The 21,102-nt window shown below is 42.5% G+C and overlaps 1 protein-coding gene and 2 long non-coding RNA genes across 4 annotated transcripts; 1 reads left to right on the forward strand and 2 right to left on the reverse strand.

The window, feature by feature from the left end:
* Positions 1-1,980: 1,980 nt before the first annotated feature.
* Positions 1,981-18,683, reverse strand: LOC136433451 (monocarboxylate transporter 10-like). 2 transcript variants are annotated; one of them, XM_066425692.1, is made up of 7 exons: positions 18,540-18,683; positions 17,995-18,184; positions 10,380-10,984; positions 9,689-9,848; positions 3,544-3,750; positions 3,136-3,269; positions 1,981-2,824 (listed from the first exon to the last, which is right to left on the reverse strand). In XM_066425692.1, the coding sequence occupies exons 2-7, from the start codon at positions 18,182-18,184 to the stop codon at positions 2,612-2,614; spliced, it is 1,509 nt and encodes a 502-aa protein (XP_066281789.1). In that variant the 5' UTR covers positions 18,540-18,683; the 3' UTR covers positions 1,981-2,611. The 2 variants fall into 2 exon arrangements, with proteins under 2 accessions (XP_066281789.1, XP_066281779.1); XM_066425682.1 differs by lacking the exon at positions 18,540-18,683 and having other exon boundaries at positions 17,995-18,511.
* On the reverse strand, positions 6,135-9,655 carry LOC136433557 (uncharacterized). Its single transcript, XR_010755639.1, has 2 exons — positions 8,573-9,655; positions 6,135-8,044 (listed from the first exon to the last, which is right to left on the reverse strand). It is a non-coding gene; the product is annotated as an uncharacterized lncRNA (long non-coding RNA).
* On the forward strand, positions 12,136-16,821 carry LOC136433569 (uncharacterized). The gene is made up of 2 exons (XR_010755642.1): positions 12,136-14,236; positions 16,054-16,821. It is a non-coding gene; the product is annotated as an uncharacterized lncRNA (long non-coding RNA).
* Positions 18,684-21,102: the final 2,419 nt, after the last annotated feature.

Here is a 21,102-nt window from a genome sequence, read left to right on the forward strand (position 1 = left end):
TCTCTGGCTAGCATACTACGATTTTCGCGCCCGGTGTGGATCTGCTTGGAGATTACGAAAGCCCGACAAAACGCCTAAAAGACGTCCAAAAACAAGCCGGAGCCGAACCTCTGCTTGGAGAGTCGATAGTGCATGGCCTAGAAGCAGGGGGGATCTGTTTATTCCGTACTCTTACTCATCTCCAAGCAGATGTTGCGGTGTAAGATCATAATGTTTTCTCGCGGCTAGGCACTGGCCACTCACATGATCTTATCATTTAAGGTCTTGTTACGTTACAATAACACCCCTGTCATGAGTACACTTCAGAATCAACATCAATTGTTGTTACGTATATCCAAGAGCAGGCAAGAGAGTAGATGAACTCACTGGGCCATCAGTAATTTACGAACTGCCACGACACTACATGATTCGTACGTGAGTCAACACTCGCACGATATGAAAACATGCATATGGACATCTCGATCTCAGTTGGAGGCAAAACATGTTGTGGTCAATCCGTACGCGTTTGCACAGTGGGTGACGTGTTGTTGGAGGCCCTCGGACGATTAGGTGCTGACCAGCTAACCCTTCCTACAGCTGGGGAATACATAACATGTATTCCATCGGGCTGCTGTTAAATTTCCACTTAAATTGAAAACAGGCAATCGGGCCGCAAATGTCAAGGGCGATGCTTCAGCACCTTGAGGATATGTAAAGTACTGAACACCTAATGTGTTGCCATAGCAACGCATGGCAACTTACGCATTGGCGAGACATCTGTTATCGACGTCATCGGGGTTATCTTTTGGCATGTTTTTAGCTTGTTGATGTACTCGGGAACAAAAATCAAAATCGAGCACATTTCCTCTGAGGAAAGTAGGTTGGCAGTTGTTATCCTGAGTTCCAGTCATGGGGAATTCATGTTTTAAAGCTTGCTATACTGTTTTTCTACCTTCTACCTTCTACAAATACCCTCGTTTATCAGGCTCCTTACTGAGGCCGATGGTTTGTCGTAAAGGCCAGAAAAACATCTACTTTAATATCGGTGGATAAAAACTGGCGATGGGCTGTATGATCCTGTATGATCTTCTATCAGAAGCAGAAAGACACGTATACGTAATGCTCTCCAAGCAGAGGTTAGGTGCCGGCTTGTTTATGAACGTTTTTTGGGGCGTTCATCCGCTAGCGGATAGATAGCCTGAATTCAATCAAGCCTCCTGTGACCGCTCGCCGCCCTGTAACCGCCTCGCAGAGAAACCCCCGGACAGCTGGAGTTTGCGTTATACAGACTAGCGGATAGAAAGCCCGATAAAATCGACTAACAAGACGTCCATAAAGCCAGAGTCTAACCTCTGCTTGGAGAGTAGTATCTGCATATTGCGGCGCGCGGGTGAGGCTGACATGTATTCAACTAAATGCGTTAGGGAAAATGAGATTTTGGTTTATTGACTTATTATGTCCACGTGAACGTCTTCAGTAATATTAAGGAGGAGGTGATATAAGATAAACCAAGGAGGGTATCTATACTGTACGACACCCCCGCTTATACTCGCCTATAAATCCGTGGAATAAAAAGCTGTGGCCCTGCAGCTGGCTAAAACCTGACCAAAGAAGTCCGCTTTTGATTGATAAGTTTGGGGGGGCTGAAGCAAAATCTCCTCGGGGACATGTTGGTCCTGGTGCCGAAGACTTGAGGAGTGTAGGCCCTGGCAACAGTCTGGATTCCAGGCTGAGTATGCCCCCTATGTTGTCCCCAGCTGTTGACAGAGGTCATGGCTAAATCACACGACCTTGCCACATGTTTTTCACGCGGCAAATACTTCATCACGTCTTCAGCATGTAAACAAGGCCACCGAGACGACAATTGTGGAGTGAGAACCACGTGCTTTCCATCATTTTGTTCACACAATGTCACACCCGTTGTCCCTTTGTTCGTAGCGCCGTAGATACAAATGTTCGCTGCATTTCTCGGAAAAAAAAGAGTTCAAAATGGTGCACGCCTGTGTTGATGCTTTTTATTATTCTGAAGACTTTCATAGCTATTCCAATAAAATCTTGAAGGAGCAATGAAGTTTCAAGTAGGGCATAGGGCAGCTATACACCTCCATCGACTATGCTTACCGCTCGCTGTTCTAGAGGTTCAGAAGTTCATGTCAATTCATATCTTATCATTGTCGTTATTTATATGTACGTGGAAGGTTGCAACCATTTGTATATGTCAAGTTGCATAGTAACCTTTTATCGTCATGTACCGTGTTCAATAATGCTGACCTGCAGCTGAGTTAGAATAGACAACGTAGGATTTCTTGTGAGTGAAAGCCACACTATTGTGGAGACTTGTGGAAATTTGCTATCTAATCTTTTCAGATATCCAACATGGTGCGAAGTGAACTCCCCGAACATGCCCACCACCACTCCTCCTTGGAGTTTGCATTGCTAAGCAAATGGTATTCATTCAGTGGCCTTGTGTCCTTGACACATCGCCCTGCTGTATCTTAAACGTTGTAACGTTACGTTGTACGGTATCTTAAGAAGCGCTCCTAGCGATTGATTAGAAAAACGCTTCATTTCGAGCACCACCCTCTCGTCACTCAGTGTCAAAGTATTGCACATGTCCCTAATATGTAAGTTACTATACAGAGGATATTTTATCGTAAATCAGGATCATATCTTCCTCCGTGTTGTATATATGCATCACACCGCCGGCTCCTAGCGCGAATTCTCCATCCAGGTCTGTACACTGCGTCCCTACACTTTTCCTGGCAGGGTTGTCATCAGATGGTCCTGGCACTTGTGTATCAGCAGCAAGAGCTTTTTCTTCATCCGGAATATTAGCAGCTTCGTTCTAGTTTTGAGAACAAAATGATAATTTAAAAAACATGAATATTCAAATACATGCATTTTATTATTCATATGTACATATAGCTCGTACAATTTGAAACTGACAAAGTACTCAAGGAACTATCCACTGTTTTACTTGCAAACAAAACAAGACCTAAGAAATGTGTGTGAATTCCACTACAAAGCAACGTACTACTGTAGTAATTGTGAATTTTATTGTGAATTTTTTTGCTTACTGTCTGCCTGTTTTTCTAATTACTGGTTTCTGACCAAACATCAATGATTTTCCAACCGTAATGATAAATACGAAATTACCTGTTTTTCTACGTTCTCTTCTGACGAAAACTTGCCCAGAGACACGAGAAACAGAATACATGTCCCGATGATGGGCGGTGCGCCTGCGTAAAAGAACGCGGCGTTGTAGGATCCTGTGTAGTCGTAGATCCATCCTAAGCAGAAAAAAACGTAGGTCACACAGACGTGGCAATTTGTATAGAAACCGTGAACACTTAATCTCAGTACATAAATTTCAATGCATCTGGGCGGGGGCGGGAGTGTGGGTGAAAGAACAAATGTACTAAGAACTTGATAACCTCACGTATAGGTAAAGGGAAAATAATCTGACCAGGAAAAACAATATAAGGTCATTTATACATTCTTATACCAACACATAGTATGTCGCTCAATATGAATCTGGAAAGGGTTTAAATGAAATAGACTGACCTGCCAGAGGAGGCCCCACCGTCAGAGGGACGGACGCCAGCCCCAGCAGGAAGCCGATGGCCTGGGAGGCGTCCTCCGGTCCCACCAGGTCGAAGGCGATCGGTCCTATCAGGGCCACGAAGCAGCCGTCGAAGATACCGAGAACCAGAACTGCGCACACCAGGGCGTAGTAGTGCTGTAATACGGGCAGGAGGGTAGTTACGATACCTGGGGAAGGGGTGCAAATTAGTTAGTAACTGTAAACATTTACTAACATAATTCCACCAGGGTACATAATTCCGCCACCCTGAAAAGATACGTCCAAACAAATCTCCAACCCAACGTCCCCCGGTATAATGCACTACTTTATATCTAAACTAGAGTTCCACGAACACATTATCTTCGCCAAATAATCAAGGCTTATTGTGGAGAGTGATTAATATTTACATGCTTATCACCCCCTGCAAACTTGATCATACACCATACCGTTTGAAAGTTATGATGGGGGGGGGGGAGAATGAGTCCAGTCTACATAGGGATAAAACTCATTTGGTGGTACAGGACTAGTATATGTGTATAGTGTGCTGATATATGTTATAACTGGTCATCAAAAAAATTGAAAGTTATAATTAGATGGTACAGTCAATATATATGAATAGAATAAATCTTTATTCCATATCATACACATTTTGCAAGACATAGTACATGTTACTTTTCCATACGGTGCTAGGTAATACCTAGCAGTGGTGCAGTTTTGGTGCAGTGTACTCTCTGAGCAGAGGAGTGGGTCCGGCTGGTTATTCACATGTTTTTAGGTGTTTTGTAAGGCTTTCTATTTTGTTCCCTTTCCGTTTTGTCTCCAACCGTGTGTTTGACAAAAATGCAGAAACTGAACACTTTTTTAAAAAAACGGACCCACACATCTGTTTGAATTGTAGTGAGACTGCCCCATTTGTTTATTTATGTACACCATCTGTTTATTTACACATCTAGGCAATGCCTTCTGCTGGCCTGTTTCGGGAACACTGTCACACGCCCCATTATGGAATGTAATGGATTTACAATTATCCTGACTAATTATGCAGATTAGCTCCTGTTTTCTATAATTAGACATCGATTGTGTAAAGCACCATCTGAGCTCTCTACATACAAAACTTCCCGAGAATCTCTTCACCCCTTCTCAAGTAATACGTGTCCGAATGTCAAAACAAAAACACCCACTGCAGTTCTAAACAAGCCGCTAGGGGGCCCAAACTTACAGAACTTACTTCTTGTGGCATGAACTATCTACCATACAAATATCATGACCATAGCACTTTCAGAAAATATGCCACTAAATTTTGAAGCTCCGCTGCAGTATCTTAGGTACTCGCTAGAAGGCCCATTATCGAACTTGACCTTCCTTTCCGTAAACCCTACCCATCCACTCAATATCATACAGATCCATCAACAGCTTCTTGAGTTATTTTGTCCACAAGAATTACACATCCACACAAAGCCCGCTGCAGTACCGACGGAAAATGCCAGGAGAACCATTTTTGAACTTGATCTCTGTTTCCACAACATCTACACACCTGCAAAATATCATGAAGATCCGTCAACGTTTCCCTCACTTTTTTCGCCTACATACAAACGCACAAAAATTAAAAGTCCGCTGCAGTACTGTTGAAAAACGCAAGGTAAACCATTTTTGAACTTGACCTTCCTTTGCACAACCACTACACACCTACCAAAAATCATAAAGATTCCTCAAAGGTTTCTTGAGTTATGCTCTTGACATACATACAGACCCACCAAACAGCTGGCTCAACCGAAAACATAATCTACCCCGAGTACTATAGTACTCGGCGAAGATAACTATGTTTATGTCATCCCTGGGCCTGATACGGGTGTTCCGGACCGTGTGATAACTATCCGGATCACATAGGGTTCGGGAGTGTTATCACACAGGCTTCCATAGAATATTTCGAACGCATTTCGAGCGCGCCGGTTGTGCGGCCGTCGGAAATTCGAATACCGGATTCGGAGATTGGAATCAATGTTGCCACAGTTTCTTGTTCGAGGACACAAAACTCCCTCAACTTCTGGCGCATTCCGCATTGAAATGTATGTTTTCTCGGGTGGGTATGACCAAGGTATGACATAAATAAAATACAACACGTTGTATTCCGCATCACCCTCGGTCCCAGCCCTCCCGCGGGTCGGATCGCCCTCCGGCCTGCGGCCGTCGGGCGATCCGACCCGCGGTCGGGCTGGTACCTCGGGTGATACGGAATACCCCGTGTTGTATTCTATATATACTAGTACCTGAAGGGTGCTGCACTGGAGATCTCTCAAACACACTTTTTCAAAGTGACGGATTTATGTTACCCGGCGGATTAATGTTAATAGAGGTTATAGGATAGCTGGACAATGCTGTACAAGCTAAGGTGGCCGCAAAACACACTATTACCGTCACTGCCCTTGGTGCTGAACTGCTTTCTTTTGTATTCGAATCATAGAACTGAAGCTGATAGAATAAGCTCTTTTGTAGGTAGGGCAAGGGGCGATGAAATAACATATCACCCACCCCTGTTCCTTAAAAAAGGGAGGATTACACTGCACGAAATGGCCTCGTTTCCCGGCGTATACGTACCGGTATTTTTCTGTATTTTTGTCGGATACTGACGGATACTGACGGATACATGCGGATTCGTGTAAGATATCCGACAATTTCCGCACCGGTATATGGAATATTTCCGGAAGAATCCGAAAGTAAGGTATTTTCGACGAATACGGAGCCGTACACTGCACGGAAATGCCACCGATCCTGACGGATACGAACAGGAAATTTTCTGTATTTTTGGCGGATACTGACGGATACAGGCGGATCCAACCTGACGGATCCGACTAAATGCGCACTGGGATATGGAATATTTCCGGAAGAATCCGAAAGTAAGGTATTTTCGACGAATACGGAGCCGTACACTGTACGGAAATGCCACAGATCCTGACGGATGCGTACAGGGATTTTTCTGTATTTTTGGCGGATACTGACGGATACTGACGAATCCAACCTAACGGATCCGAAAATTTCCGCACCGGGATCGGGAATATTTCCGGAGTAATCCGAAAATGAGGTATTTTCGACGGATACGGAGCCGTACACTGTACGGAAATGCCAGAGATCCTGACGGATACGTACAGGAAGTTTTTTGTATTTTTTAAAAGAAAATTGCGGATACTGACGGATACAAGCGGACTGTGATCCGGAACCTCAGATCCGGAGGAATACAAAAATAGGAATTTTCGACGGATTTGGGGCCGTACATTGCACGAAATTGCCCAAGATCCTGACAGATACGTACAGTATGTATTTGCCACGGACACAGACTGATCCAACATACAGACTTTCTACAATCTTTGACATATTGTAATATGTTTGTATTTGCCACGAATATGTACAAATCAAACACACAAAGTTTGATAGAATGGTTGATTATTCATAAATACGCGTGCATTCTTAATTTAACGATACCCAAAACATTATTATTCAATGACAGGAAGTTTTGGGAAAGCCTGAATGTAACATCATTTCATATTTCAACATATATGCATTTCTAAGTTCAAAAACTATCAAATACAATACGGAAGTTCTATGTGGCTAAATAATCCATTTCGTTTAAGACAGGCCGAGGGACATCCACATACTCAAAGCACCTCTGCATATGCAGGTTAATGTCGGTAAATTGGGGTTGTGTAAGCACAATTGTTATAAAATGTATTACAATTAACAACCATCACATCATGGTGGTAATATTTACTGCCGTATAGTGCACTTGGAACAAAATTTTCTACATGTTCTACATATTCTACTAAAGTAATGAAAGCCTTATTTGTGGCCAGTTCTTCGTCTAAAAGATATCAGATACAAATGATTTCAAATACAGAGGTTGAAAATAGAAACTTCAAAGTAACATTATACTGTCTGAAAAACTCCCATGATGACACGCCACATTTTACACGTAAGTAGTATATGCCGTGGAACTGCATGTGTATAATCGTCCTCTCCCCATTCTATGACTACATCTGAGTTCACTTCTTCCATGCACTCTTGGTAAGGTACAGGCAAGGCTGATTTCTTCTGTATCTAGCATGTTGGACTCAGCTTGGAGTTCATCTTGTGATGAACCAGTTCCTATATGATAAAACCAAATGATGAATAAATATCAATTCACATACTTAGTATTTAAGTAACATGTCACATGATTTTGACATAACTGTGATCAAGGAGGTTATATAGACTATATAACCTCCTTGCTGTGATGGGCTTCGTTTCATCACAGCAGCTAACAAAAAACAAGGGACAATGGGTATCCATCATGCCTGTCTCAGCTAACATTGAAGTGTACCGATGATGGACTTAAGCCTTACCGAAGGAGACTGAGGTACTCTGAGCATCTGACAGCTGATTGCTTTGTTCCAAGCCAAGCTAAGGTGCTCACATCATGTGCTGCATTTGTGAAGGAAGTATCTGCCGATGCTGTATAGGATGTATATATAAAGGGAATCAATGACAAATATTAAACATATCACATAATCACATTTGTAAAAAAATGATTCTGGCATCGTTTAATTGAATACGTAAAACTTACATTCATAACTTGAATATGATATTGATCAAACATGTACAGCTACAACTTAATGCAATAATCACTGAAACACACTACTACCTCCACATAAGTTCCAGCTCACTATCCACAAACTGTGGGACCTTTGTGGGACAAATACTTATGACATTCTCTTCCGTTACAGGATATCTTTAATTATCTTTCCCTCAACCGCTTGCTATGTTGTATCTGAAACGTTAACCAGACACAAATGTCTGTTGACCATTGGCAAGAACGAACAAATTGAAAGCTATAAATTTCCTAGATCCTAACGGTGTAAAAGTGTAGGTCGACTGGACAATTCTTAATGTCATGCAAATGCGATGATATGTCAAGCCACAATAGGAGGATAACTGACGTTCAAACTAGTTAGAAACAGGAATTTTCCAATTTGTACTTACCAAAGGGCAGTCCCTCTAAATGATGAATCGACTCCCTACCAACTTTACAAGGGGGAGGGGGGCGACGAATATTGCATGCACGAAGAAGACTACTTCGCAATGCCGCGCGTTTGAGTTTACACCGAATCCCCTTCGACTCTCAAGTCACTAAAAATCACTGGTCGACCATGGTAGACTCTGACGATGCCATGTTAAGCGCAGAGAGTGATGAAACGCCGTTCTTGTCTCCGTGCTGTTCACCGACAAAACCGTTTCTCGCGCCTGACGTCATGACACGCAGTGTCTTGTGGGAGATTGGACACGAATCCGTATTCCGGAAACGTCAGGATTTGTCGGAATTGTTGGATCTGAGGTGCATCGGATCCAATCGGAAACGTTCCGTATCTGCTATGATGCACGATTGCGGATCCGCTGGATTTTTCAGGATCTGAGATCATGCCGTGCAGTGTGTATTTGTTGGTTAGGATCCGAAGCAACTACCGACAAACAAACAATCCGATTATCTCTGCCATATTGACAAATATCTGAAAACGAAGGATCCGCGCAAATATCCTCAGGTATCCGAGGCGCATCACGGATCCAGACGTATACGGCGTCGGAATTGCCGGATCTGAGCTGTACCTGGTAATTGTCTGAATTTGCTCGGAAACGTTCCGTATCTGTACCCGAAACGTATGAAGGATCCAGACGTATACGACGCCGGAATTGTCGGATCTGAGGTGCATCGGATTCAATCCGAAACGTTCCGTGTCTGCTATAATGCATAATTCCGGATCTGCTGGATTCGTCAGGAAATGAGACCATGCCGTGCCGTGTGTATTTATTCGTCAGGATCCGAAACAACTACCGACATACAAACAATCCGAACATTCCAAATATTAAAAAAACGAGGGATCCGCACAAATATTTTCGGGTATGCGAGGCGCATCACGGATCCAGAGGAATACGGCGTCGGAATTGGTCGGATCTGCGGGCACCTCAGTATCCGAGCAGTGAACTGGGATTTTTCCGGATTCGCTCGGAAACGCCATGAGGCCCGATTCCGGACACGTCGGATCCGTCAGGATACGTGGCCATTTCGTGCAGTGTTACATACAAAACGTGCACGTCACTTACCGATCATGAGGAAGGACAGTTGCTGCAGCATGATTCTGTTGACACACGCGAAGTCGGAGACTTTCCCGAACACGAGCCGACCGACTCCTGAGGCCGCGCCCATGTACGTCACCAGGGCCGCTCCGTTCGCTTCGGGCATGACATGGAGGACATGGTTTACCTGTGTATAGATACGGGGTCAGGGTTCTAGCGAGCTTGATTTTTTTTTCCATCATCCCAATTCCCATTGACGAAAAGATCACACTTTTTTTTGTCACCTTGTACAAACTTCTATCAATTTATTCAAATTTTGACATTCTTAATTCAAATCTTCACTCATGGATTTTGTCCGTTAAGGTTGATGGAATGGTCTAATACTTTTTTCCATCATATGCAACAAAATTCCGTCAGATTATGGAATGACGGGTGCTGGCTAGAGCCCTGTATAACGGGGTCATCTAGTTTGTTAGTCGCAGACACGACTGGATACTTGAAAATCATAACTGAGTTCTCAAAGCACAAGACAGTTATGTAACGTTAGAGATCCAAAATGTATGCTAAGTCCAATCCAACCTTTTTCTCTCTTCATACTTGCTTTTCTATACTGCGCCAGCGTAAATGTAAATAGAAAACTTGATTTTCATTCCTACGTATAACGTTTATTGTACTCCCCCCTCAAAAAAAAACACCCGAAGATATCTAGAGTACTTACTATATGTACGTATGGCACGAAGTAGCCAAAGAGTGCAAAAGGAACACCAATGGCCCAAATGACGTATCTTCTGTTCCGCCATATTCCCAAGTTCAGGTGCTTTTTGATCTTCTCCACGAATGTTCTTTTTCTCTTGTTCACTTGTGCAGTTCCATTCTCTAACGCCCGAGGTCGTTGCTTCTCGAGTAACGGCGTGTACACACAGCCGCATAATATCAGCGTCGCCACTAGTCCACTGAGGACGCGAAATGTTGGAAATAGTCCGATTTTTTTCTGCATGAATTTTAAAAGAATCGGCAGAACCATAGTGAACACGCTGCTGCCGAAAGTCACCAGTCCGTTGACTAACCCCATGCGCTTCTGGAAGTAGTGACCTATGATGACCAAGGAGGGGGTGTAGGCGAGAGACGAACCCAGCCCCACCAGGACGCCATAGGTGAGGTATAGCTGCTGGAGATGGGTGACAGCAGAGCTAGCCAGCATTCCGATAAACGCCACTATCCCCCCGGCAATGGCGGTAGGTCGGCAGCCGAACTGGTCGGTCAGTATGCTGGCAAAGGTTGAGCAGAAGAACGTCATACCTATAGCTGTAGACCCCACCCATGCTGAGGAATAGAAAAGAACAAAACACAACTCAGAGTTTTCCCCGAGAGGTACGGTAACCACCGTTATGTTCCGAGAATCAAAACGTACAGGGAATTCGAAGTACGAAAGATCATCATTCAACTTTCCTCAGTATGAATTCTAGCATGAGTGTCTAATAGACTTAAGATGAAAGAGCGAACAGTATGTCAAACTATCAAAGTCATTTCAAAGTATTGTAATGAAACATTATTGTAGAATTCCATATGAGTCATGACTGGTTTATACAAATAACAAATCTATAGTTTCAGATGTCATTGTTCTTTTTAGCCTTCCCTTACGACTGTTGTCCTCCAACTTCTTTGAGCAGTTTTACATTTATTTTGATGCCCTTCTGTTGAGCCTTCATATCCTTGCAACGATACATATGTATGCCCTCAGCAATGACAGGTACCTTCAAGATTGTGACCTTCATCTTCAACGCCCAGTTTTCTAACAGCTGGCCCGATGATTGGGTTAGAAACCAGGGTATACTAGTATACGAGAAGAAGGCCACAATCTTCCCAACCAACCTCTGCTTGGAGAATACTACATTGACGCGTGTACACGTGTGTTGTTTCCCCCTCGGGGTGATCGATGTTGCTTTTACAATGGAAACTCGGTCATGTGTTATCATAACACACGTGCCGTTACGCTAGTGCACGTATAGAACGTGAAAAGCGCATGTCACGTTGATATTTCAACATTTATCACAGCTTGTGTTTGATAGATCGGAGAAATTTCCCGTGACAGGTTGTTGCACGTCGATATCGGATACCGATGCCTGGCTCTAATATTCTCCAAGCAAATGTTGGAAGTCAGAATCGTGACGTTTTTCTAGGTTTCCGTTTATTACACATACGACCTCGACCTTCCTAACATCTGCGGAAGGCCGTATGTAACAAAAACGGGAGCTAGAAAAATATACCCGGTGATTTTGCCTTCCAACATCTGCTTGGAGATTAGACTCTAAGGCATGATGACGCGTCGTTGCCTCCACTTTGGCTCCATATCAATCATTTATACATGTCACTGTTCATAAAACACAGACGTACATTATCGGGATGCGAAAGTGCTTACTCCAAATTTCCCGCTACCGTTGAGAGAAGAAATGTACACTGCGGCAAAGTGTTATGTACACACTGCGCGAAAGGGGTCCATTTCCGGACAAATCCGATATTGACACATCACTGGGCATGTTACATATTCGGACCGTTTCCAAGTACTCAAATCGATACCTAACATATTCGGAAATATTTTGATTCAAGAAATATTTCCTAGCAAATTCGGATAAATACAACTTTTTATTTTTCCGGATACTGTTCAGGGTCGTATCGTAACTCCGGATACGTGTTTCTTTATGTATACGGAGATATCTGTTGTTAAGATACTTCGGCAATCCATGTTGTATTCTGACTCTGCCGTGACAGGTAAGATATCCGGGAATGTATTGACTCCGAAAATGTTGCTATTCATTTCCGGACAAATCCAAAATTTGACACATCACTGGGCATGTCAAATATACGGACTATTTTCAAGTACTTATTTTGACACCTGAAATATCCGGAAATATTGTGATGCAATGAATTATTCCTAGCAAATCCGGATAAATATAGTTTTTTTTAATTTACCGGATTCTTTACGAGTTCGTATCATAACTCCGGATACGTATTTCGTTATGTATACAGAGACATCTGTTGTCAAGCGCGAAAGCGGTCTATTTCTGGACAAAATCCGAAATTTGACACATAACTGGACATGCCAAGTATTCTGAACGTTTTCGGACATTTTGTCAATACACAAAATATACGGAAATATATTGAATCAGGAATTGTTTCGTTGCAGATCAAGCAAAATATGACTTAGGATACTTGCGGATACCGTACATGGGAGTTTCATTACTCCAAATGCGTGTTTCTTCACATACACGAAGATATCTGTTGACTTTGTCATGACACATATCCGATAATATTTCGAATCCAAAACAGTTGCTATCTTTATTAATGCAAAGCAAGTACTGCCGATTATGTGCCATTTTAGTTTCTGTAGTCCAGGTTAAGGTATGCGTTTTACTGTACTTTCCCACATATCCGGGAATACATATGATGGCCCGCATCGCCAACCGATGAACGCGGCGACTATTATGATGATGATGACGTTCCGTTTATGCAATATATTTCGTTCTCTGTGATAAAATAAAAAAAAATTCCAGGCAAATCTGAATGTTGAACGTGCCGCGTATTCGGACAGTTTCCAAACAGGAATTTCGACACAGCATATCGGGAAATATTCCGATTCCGGAAATGTTCATTTTTTTGTCCAGGAAATATTTTGGTTTATCTTTTGTCCGTATACGAAGCATGTTTTCTGAAGGCGTTCCGGACTCCGAAAATGACCAGAATCAAAACAGTTGTCCGGAAATAAGTCCGGAAATGACAATCCATAGCAGAAGGGCATTGTGGGACACTTAGATTTCCGGACGTATTTGCGCGTATCATGACCAAGATACGGTCGGTACAATAATATATGTTGCCTCTAGGAGGAGCTTTTGTCTCCGTGCTTGAAACTATCAAATCGATCAGCAAATACACAACTTCGGGTTTCTGGTAGTTCTTGAAATCTAAAAAAGAGATTAAGCCAAACAGTGACACACTTTGTGATCTTGTGCCAATCAAAGCAACTTAATTTAGATTTCCATAACCGATTTATACATGCATGTGCAAAATTGAAATACCTGCATCAATCTATTGCTAAAGCATGATATGAAGACAAGCGTGTGGCCTGCCATGGATATATATTCATATGTATATATGGGCACCCTTCCAAAACCGTACTGGCTTGGTTGTCTTCTCAGTTGGGACATTGGTATGTGCACAATTACGATAAGATCTGGCCACCAGATGGTTTGGAAAATATGCCTGATTTCTGATTGGTCCGTTCATCTATGACGCATTCCTGGAATGTTAGCGCCAAACTTAACGGTTCCGGCAGAGTTGGAGAAAGAGCCGGGGTGAGCTGTTTCAGCGTGTGCCGGAGGTATCTGCCGGAGCCCGAGTCTCTTAACATCATATTCTCAATACGATCTGACGGAATACACCGCGAGATTCGTCTTTTCTGAACCAACTTGCAAAGACGAGGAATGACCTGCATGTACTCGGGAGTCGGGACCGAAGTGGATGGTACGAGGACAACGGGGTGCAGTGACCTCAGCGGAGCATCGACAAGCCGAGAACACGGTAACTGAACTTCCAATATCTACAATTGGAGACGAATTAAACTAATACATACATCAGAAATTAGTAATTTCTTACTCTAGTGTGTCAATTTGCAGCTAGGAGAGTTTCACAGAAATTGTTTTCAAGCAGCTCTTCCGTGAAGCACAACAGGCCACCCACATGTATCATAATAGAAAACATGTGTGTATACGGAATATCTGTAATCAACATTTTCCCGGATACTGTTAATGGTCATTTCTTTACTCCGAATACGTGTTTCCCTCTGTGTACGGAGATATCAGGGGTTGGAATACTACAGAAATCCATGCTGTAACATGACTACAGAGAAGAGTCAATATACCTGACAAATATTAGAACTTTTCTGAATATACCTACGCCGAATATATTAAGTTCAAGCAAAAACAACAATCCTCAGTGGTGTCGTATCGTGAAATATCAGTTCTCAGTAAATACTACGTGTTTGGTGACCTGATACTCATCATATTGAGGACTGTGACCTGGCAATGTCAGGATAATAAACATTATTTTGCTGCTGTCCTGTCGAGTTTAGTAACAAAAGGAATGTTGTGTTTCTAGCCACATCATTTGATAAGGGTTTTTATTTTTCAATTCTTTTTAGATTTTCAGTTCGACCTTAGGATCTGTTTTAACTTAACATATCATACAGGAATGGTATTATAATCTGTTCAGTCTGTTGACATTATCTTTGACAGTACCTTGAAATAATTTAGAAATTATTCTTATGCGATCCGAAAGAAAACAGTCTTTTTTTCGTGATATTGTTTTGTTTTTGTTTTGGATACTGTACAGGGGCGTTTCGTAAGACCGAATACGCGTTGTTGATATATTACAACAACCCATGTTTCAGTTTTCTGACTATACATAGATATGATAAATATATTGACTAAGAAACTGTTGCTACCCTATGCCCAGGCAAAAGCAGTACTCCTGTTTCTTCCGTATACGTGCCACGTGCGTTTAAGTGGTTCAGATATGTGTTTTTCTCTATTTGCCCTTATATCCGGGAATACCAGTTTTCCGTATACAGTGTATGTAACATATTTCCTTCCTTATACGAGAAGGGTAGATTTCTAGGCAAATCTGAAGGTTACACCAAGGAGGTTAAAATAGGATATTTTTAACCTCCTTGGTTACACATGTCGCGTATATCTGGACATTTCCAAACAAGAATTTCCACACAGCATTTTCGGAAATATTTCGACACAGGAATTGTCCATTTGCGTGTCCGGTTAATATCTTAGAATATTTGTTGTCCGTATATGTTACATATTTCCTCATGGTATTCCGGAATCTGCGTTCCTATCTCCCACACGTGTTGCTATGTAAAAAGTCTCTCCAGCAACGCGTATTGCACCTGTACTGTCTGCCAATAAGTCCGATGCCTTTCCGTTTTCCTAATTTGTGTTTCATCCATAATGTTTCAGTGTTTCTATTACTCAACTGATCGCAAAGTTCATTGACTTGGTTTGGGTTTGTCACGAGAAGTCTACAAAGATAATGTTTCAGTTGGGCAGTATTTCAACATTGTTGGAAACATAATTTACATTTCTTTATTGAGCCGACTTTGTTCACTTTACCTTTTGCTATCGTTATTTGACCATATGCATGATCCGACTGGAATTAGACAAGGCTAAACTTTAAGTAAACAGGTATCCGGTCACTGCTGTCTTTAGTGTTGTAGACCATATTGTATTTGATTCGATCGTTGTTTCGTTGTGTCATATCACTGGAGAGGGAGGGTGCGCATGTAGTAGGTATCTCCACATTTAATTTATTCTAGCCACGTTTTTTTTCAGCATCTTCCGCTGAGTATATCAGGGGGTTATAAAGACAGTTCCAGTGCAGCAACATCTTTGCAGCAAACCAACCTGTGTGACTTCCGCACGCCTATCTTGGAATAATGATATGTCTGTTAACACCTATACGTTTAAGAAGCAGTACTATTTGTATCAGAACATTCCTTTATGTGACACGGATAACATGTTAGACCTGGTGCCTAACAAAGTTAATCAATCCGTACCGTAATTGCCGTTGCGGGTGTGCCGTAAAACGCCCAGAATGAGTAGAATCATGTGAGAACACATTGTAAATGTTCATAAGCAAACTACAACTTGAATATCCCTATGCAAAATTTGTATGATTCATACTCTGATGTATTTATAGAGGTTACAGAAGAAGCTCTAAATGTTATGATATAACTTCTGCATACATTCTATATTCATTGATTTACCGAGTAAGAGATTTGTATCATTGGTTTTCAATTACCCTCATTCAGAATATTGACGTTATATCACGTATAGTCTCTATTGATCTTATTTCTACTTTTAATTACTTATACCTTGATTTCCAGGACTTATAACAGCAATGTTTTGTACATATATTACCACAATTTAGACTGTTCAAGATTGTTCACTGTGTAGTAAGTTATATACCTATTTCCGCTGTTGTCGAACATCTACCGATAACCAAATCTATATGCCTAACTTGAATCTGAATCATCAGTAAGCGTTACCATGAAACTGTTCAGATATAGGACTTAAACAATGACAGAGTGATTTAAAGTATTCTTGCTTTTCGTATTTTCTTTGCCATGTATCTAGTATGTTTAATCTCAGATATATAATTTCAGAACCAAAAACACTCCGTATACATTGCGGACTTAGTGTTACGGATATACGTTTCCGACTATATATATTCATCGGTAAGTTGCTGGATGTCCGTTGCAGAAAGACTCCGAATACGCTGCAAAAAAGTTGGACTATCCGGGTGATATCCGGAAACAAAACTGCAGCATATCCGGATCCGGGTATGCGACGATGAAAAATGTTCCCGTTTCCAGCTCCAGATATTAATCCGTATTCGCGGTCTCTCCGTTGATAAAAAACCCGCATACGTTACCGGAAAGTCAGAATATTCGGGTGATATCCGGAAACAAAACGGTAGCATATCCGGATCCGGATATGCACCAATGAAACATGTTCTCGTTTCCGGCTCCAGATACTAATCCGTATTCGCGGTCTCTCCGTTGATAAAAAAATCCGCATACGTTATTGGAAAGTCGGAATATTCGGCTGATATCCGGAAACGAAACTTTAACATATTCGGATCCGGATATGTTGTGATTAAATGTGTTCCCGTTTCCGGCTTTAGATATTTATCCGTATTCGCGGTCTCTCCGTTGTAAAAAAATCCGCATACGTTACTGGAAAGTCGGAATATTCGGCTGATATCCGGAAACAAAACTTTAACATATTCGGATCCGGATATGTTGCGATTAAATGTGTTCCCGTTTCCGGCTTTAGATATTTATCCGTATTCGCGGTCTCTCCGTTGAAAAAAAAAATCCGCATACGTTACTGGAAAGTCGGAATATTCGGCTAATATCCGGAAACAAAACTTCAACATTTTCGGATCCGGATATGTTGCGATTAAATGTGTTCCCGTTTCCGGCTTTAGATATTTATCCGTATTCGCGGTCTCTCCGTTGAAAAAAAATCCGCATACGTTACTGGAAAGTCGGAATATTCGGCTGATATCCGGAAATAAAACTTTAACATATTCGGATCCGGATATATTGCGATTAAATGTGTTCCCGTTTCCGGCTCCAGATATTAATCCGTAAACTTAGGATATCGAGATCAAGAAACGTCTGAATATCGTCGGAAACGTAATATTGTCGGAAATATCCTATCATTGAAACGTCCGGAAATCGACCCTTTTCGCACAGTGACATGTACCTGTCTGGAAAGCATCGGATCCTGGAAATGACTCCAGAAGCGCCACGAACAGAACCCCGGAAGTGTTGAGGAGACCGAAGATAGTCCCGTTAGTCCACATCGACGCCAGGCACACCGCCCAGCCGAACCCGCCATCGGGAGGCCCCCGGCGCCCCTCCGACGGTCTCCGATCTGCTGCCCGGTCCGACATCTAGGGGCGACAGTGCTGATATCAGGTATCACTGACCTACTGATCTAACATCATCGCCGGTCAGTTCAAAACATTGACCACACGACGCACAGCTAGCGTCCCCGCTCTAATGTTCCGTCAGCTTCTTCTTATATTACAGGTCGCTGAACAATAATCCTGGAGCAACGCCAACATCAACACGAATTCAGTTCTGCATGCCAGTATTCTGTGCTGCATTTACATAGGCATATACTTCCCACGCAAAACCTCCCATATCCGATACGTAAGTGCTCCAAATCGACGTATCCTATACATAGCGACCGTTATCGACAGAATCAGAAAATATCGATAAAGGCAGCCGGCGATCAATACGTACGGACGCCCCATTAGGTAGGGTATGACGCAACAAGGCAATCCGACTGTGCCATGTTGTCGACACAGGGGTGACCTGTTGAGGACAAACTGATGACAGGCATTAAAGACCATTAAAACATCACGTCATCCTGTTGTTGTTTCTGCTTGTGACATGCCATCCAGAGCAACATAATCGTTGTTCGTTTTTTTCCATCATAGAATTTGTGTTAGTATATCCAGAACTGAACCGAGACAGCTTACAGATGTAATTTATGTGGCAGAGACTGGCATTCTCAAATAGGACTGTATGGCCATAGCCGATGTTGTAGGGCTGATGTGAATTAGGCCTAAGGACAACGGGGGCCATATATATCCAATGAACTTTTACACAGTGTGAAAGCTCCATGGAATATCATGAGCACATGCACAGTATGCGTAATGACCTTTAATCACTACATTGTCTACGTGCATTCTGTACACATCCCTAAACGCCTTCCCTGATGTCAAGTTGGGCACATGCCAAGCGATAATAAATGAGAAATTGACCCCCCCCCCCCCAAGGATCTACCGTCTAATGTTACAACCCTTGGTTACAACCCTTGCGGCTGTCTGAACGTCCGATGGCTCCGATGGGCACAGTGTACCTACTGGATGGAATTTCGACGAATATGAAGACTTGCAGTACTTGGAAGCTGAGTAGATAAAAAATAATACTTGTACACAAATCATGCAAATTAGGGCCTCATTTACATAATTGCTGAGGCAATGCTACAATACCCTTCTTTGCCAAGACTTTCACACTTTGAACGATTTGTAATGAGGGCCTTTATATCTGCTTAAACATTGAGAAACATGTATAGTACGTCAGTCGTAAAGCCTGCTAAAGGGTAACATCATATGACCAGCTGCTGCCGCGCCGCGTGCCTGCGAAGCTGGTGTGTTACGCCTGATGGCGGTTATACCGGCTATATAGATACAGATACAGATACATTTGGGAAAGGTATGAGATCGTGGGAATATACATACAAATCATTTTCATACGTAACGGGGGTTGCCCGAACTTAGGACGCGCCCTAACTTAGGATGGACTTTTTAGTGATCTTGTTATGCATAAGTACGCCGTGCTTGTGTCCACTGACTATGCTCATAAGGAAGATAAATAAACCAAGTCCATGCACATAATTTTTATTTGCATTCAAAGCATATGTGTACGTATTCATTTCTTGTTTTGTCGAGAATAGTATTTTGACAATAATGATGGCAACGCTGAGTAGAGGGTCACTGCGTAGCTAGACGGCCCGACACCTAAATATACGACCTGTGCCAAGCAGATATACAACTATCATACACATAAGAAATATAACTTCATAAAACACAAAAAAATTGGGTCTTTAAGTGTTTCTTGAGAAGAAAACCGACCAAAGAAAACAACGTAAACATCGCTGCCGTCTGGCAACGTTGTTTTCCCGCCATTTTTGGAACCCGCGATAGTGGCGGACGGCGATTCAACGCACAGCTTTGTAACGCTCTAACATGTGATTGGTACCGTCTATGAAAAGGAAACTGAATACAGAGATGGCGAAGATATTTCCCAATAAGTAGACGGAGTATTGTTGATGTAAGCGGTGTCGTTTTTTCGTAATGATTTTGTAAGTCGGGTCGCATGCAAGACGTACGCCGGGCCGCGCGCATAGTGCGTAGTAGCCTACTTCCCGCCAAAACATGAGCTGGGATGCGCTAGATATAGCCCTTCTCACATGACGTTAGAAGTGTACACAGTCAAAATTTTCCGGTCAAAAGAAAGCTAGAATATAGCAGACTTCAAGCCTTATTTACATTTCCCTAACTTTATCACCAACTTCCGAGGAGAGCAAAATTACCAAAGCGTACTAAGTTGGGCACACTATCTGGCGTAGTACTAAATCAGAAGGTACATTCGTGAAAACGTCTCACAGCGTTTGCCGCTTGTAACTCGGAGCGTGAAGGGCCCATGAACATTATGAATACATTTCTTGTCCATGTATGTTCTTTAGATGAATGTGTTCAAAATTCATTCATTAAAACATGACCATTCTCTGGCAACCAGCAATGGAGCGCCGTGAGTTCGAGCGCGTAAAAAAACGTCCTATATTTGGGCGACTCCCGTTATATACCCCATTCTTTCCACCAGTTTCGTCATAACGACCGTAATAGTTATCACTTCCGGTAACAGATAATATTGCATCCTCAGACATCACCGCATCTCCAGGACACAGGAATGTGGGAGTGTCATCTCCATGACAACACTCTCCTCATCACTAACATCTTTACAGGACGCTATTCTGGTGATGCTTGGAAAAACACCTCCATAATTATCCTCATCTCCAGGCAGATGTTATTTGACTTATTTGTGTCATATTGAGGAAACTGATGAAGGACCAGGGTATGTGTGAATTAAGGGTTAATGACCCGCCCCGAGGGGTATATGGTGTCATAACGCCTGGCCATGTGCTATAACCACCGAATAAAACCACCGAGTGAGCGAAGCGAACGAGGTGGTTTTATGAGGTGGTTATAGCACATGACCAGGCGTTATGACACCATAT

This window comes from Branchiostoma lanceolatum, chromosome 1 (genome assembly GCF_035083965.1).
Source record: "Branchiostoma lanceolatum isolate klBraLanc5 chromosome 1, klBraLanc5.hap2, whole genome shotgun sequence".
NCBI classification, from domain to species: Eukaryota; Metazoa; Chordata; class Leptocardii; order Amphioxiformes; family Branchiostomatidae; genus Branchiostoma; species Branchiostoma lanceolatum.

Bases quoted from the DNA above. Each gene is read 5' to 3' on its own strand.
- LOC136433451 (XM_066425692.1), bottom strand. From the start codon at position 18,184: ATGTCGGACCGGGCAGCAGATCGGAGACCGTCGGAGGGGCGCCGGGGG. The intron at 10,985-17,994 runs GTACATGTCACT...TCTATTCCTCAG, and splicing joins ATCCGATGCTTTCCAGACAG to CATGGGTGGGGTCTACAGCT. The intron at 2,825-3,135 runs GTAATTTCGTAT...TCTCAAAACTAG, and splicing joins AAGAGAACGTAGAAAAACAG to AACGAAGCTGCTAATATTCC.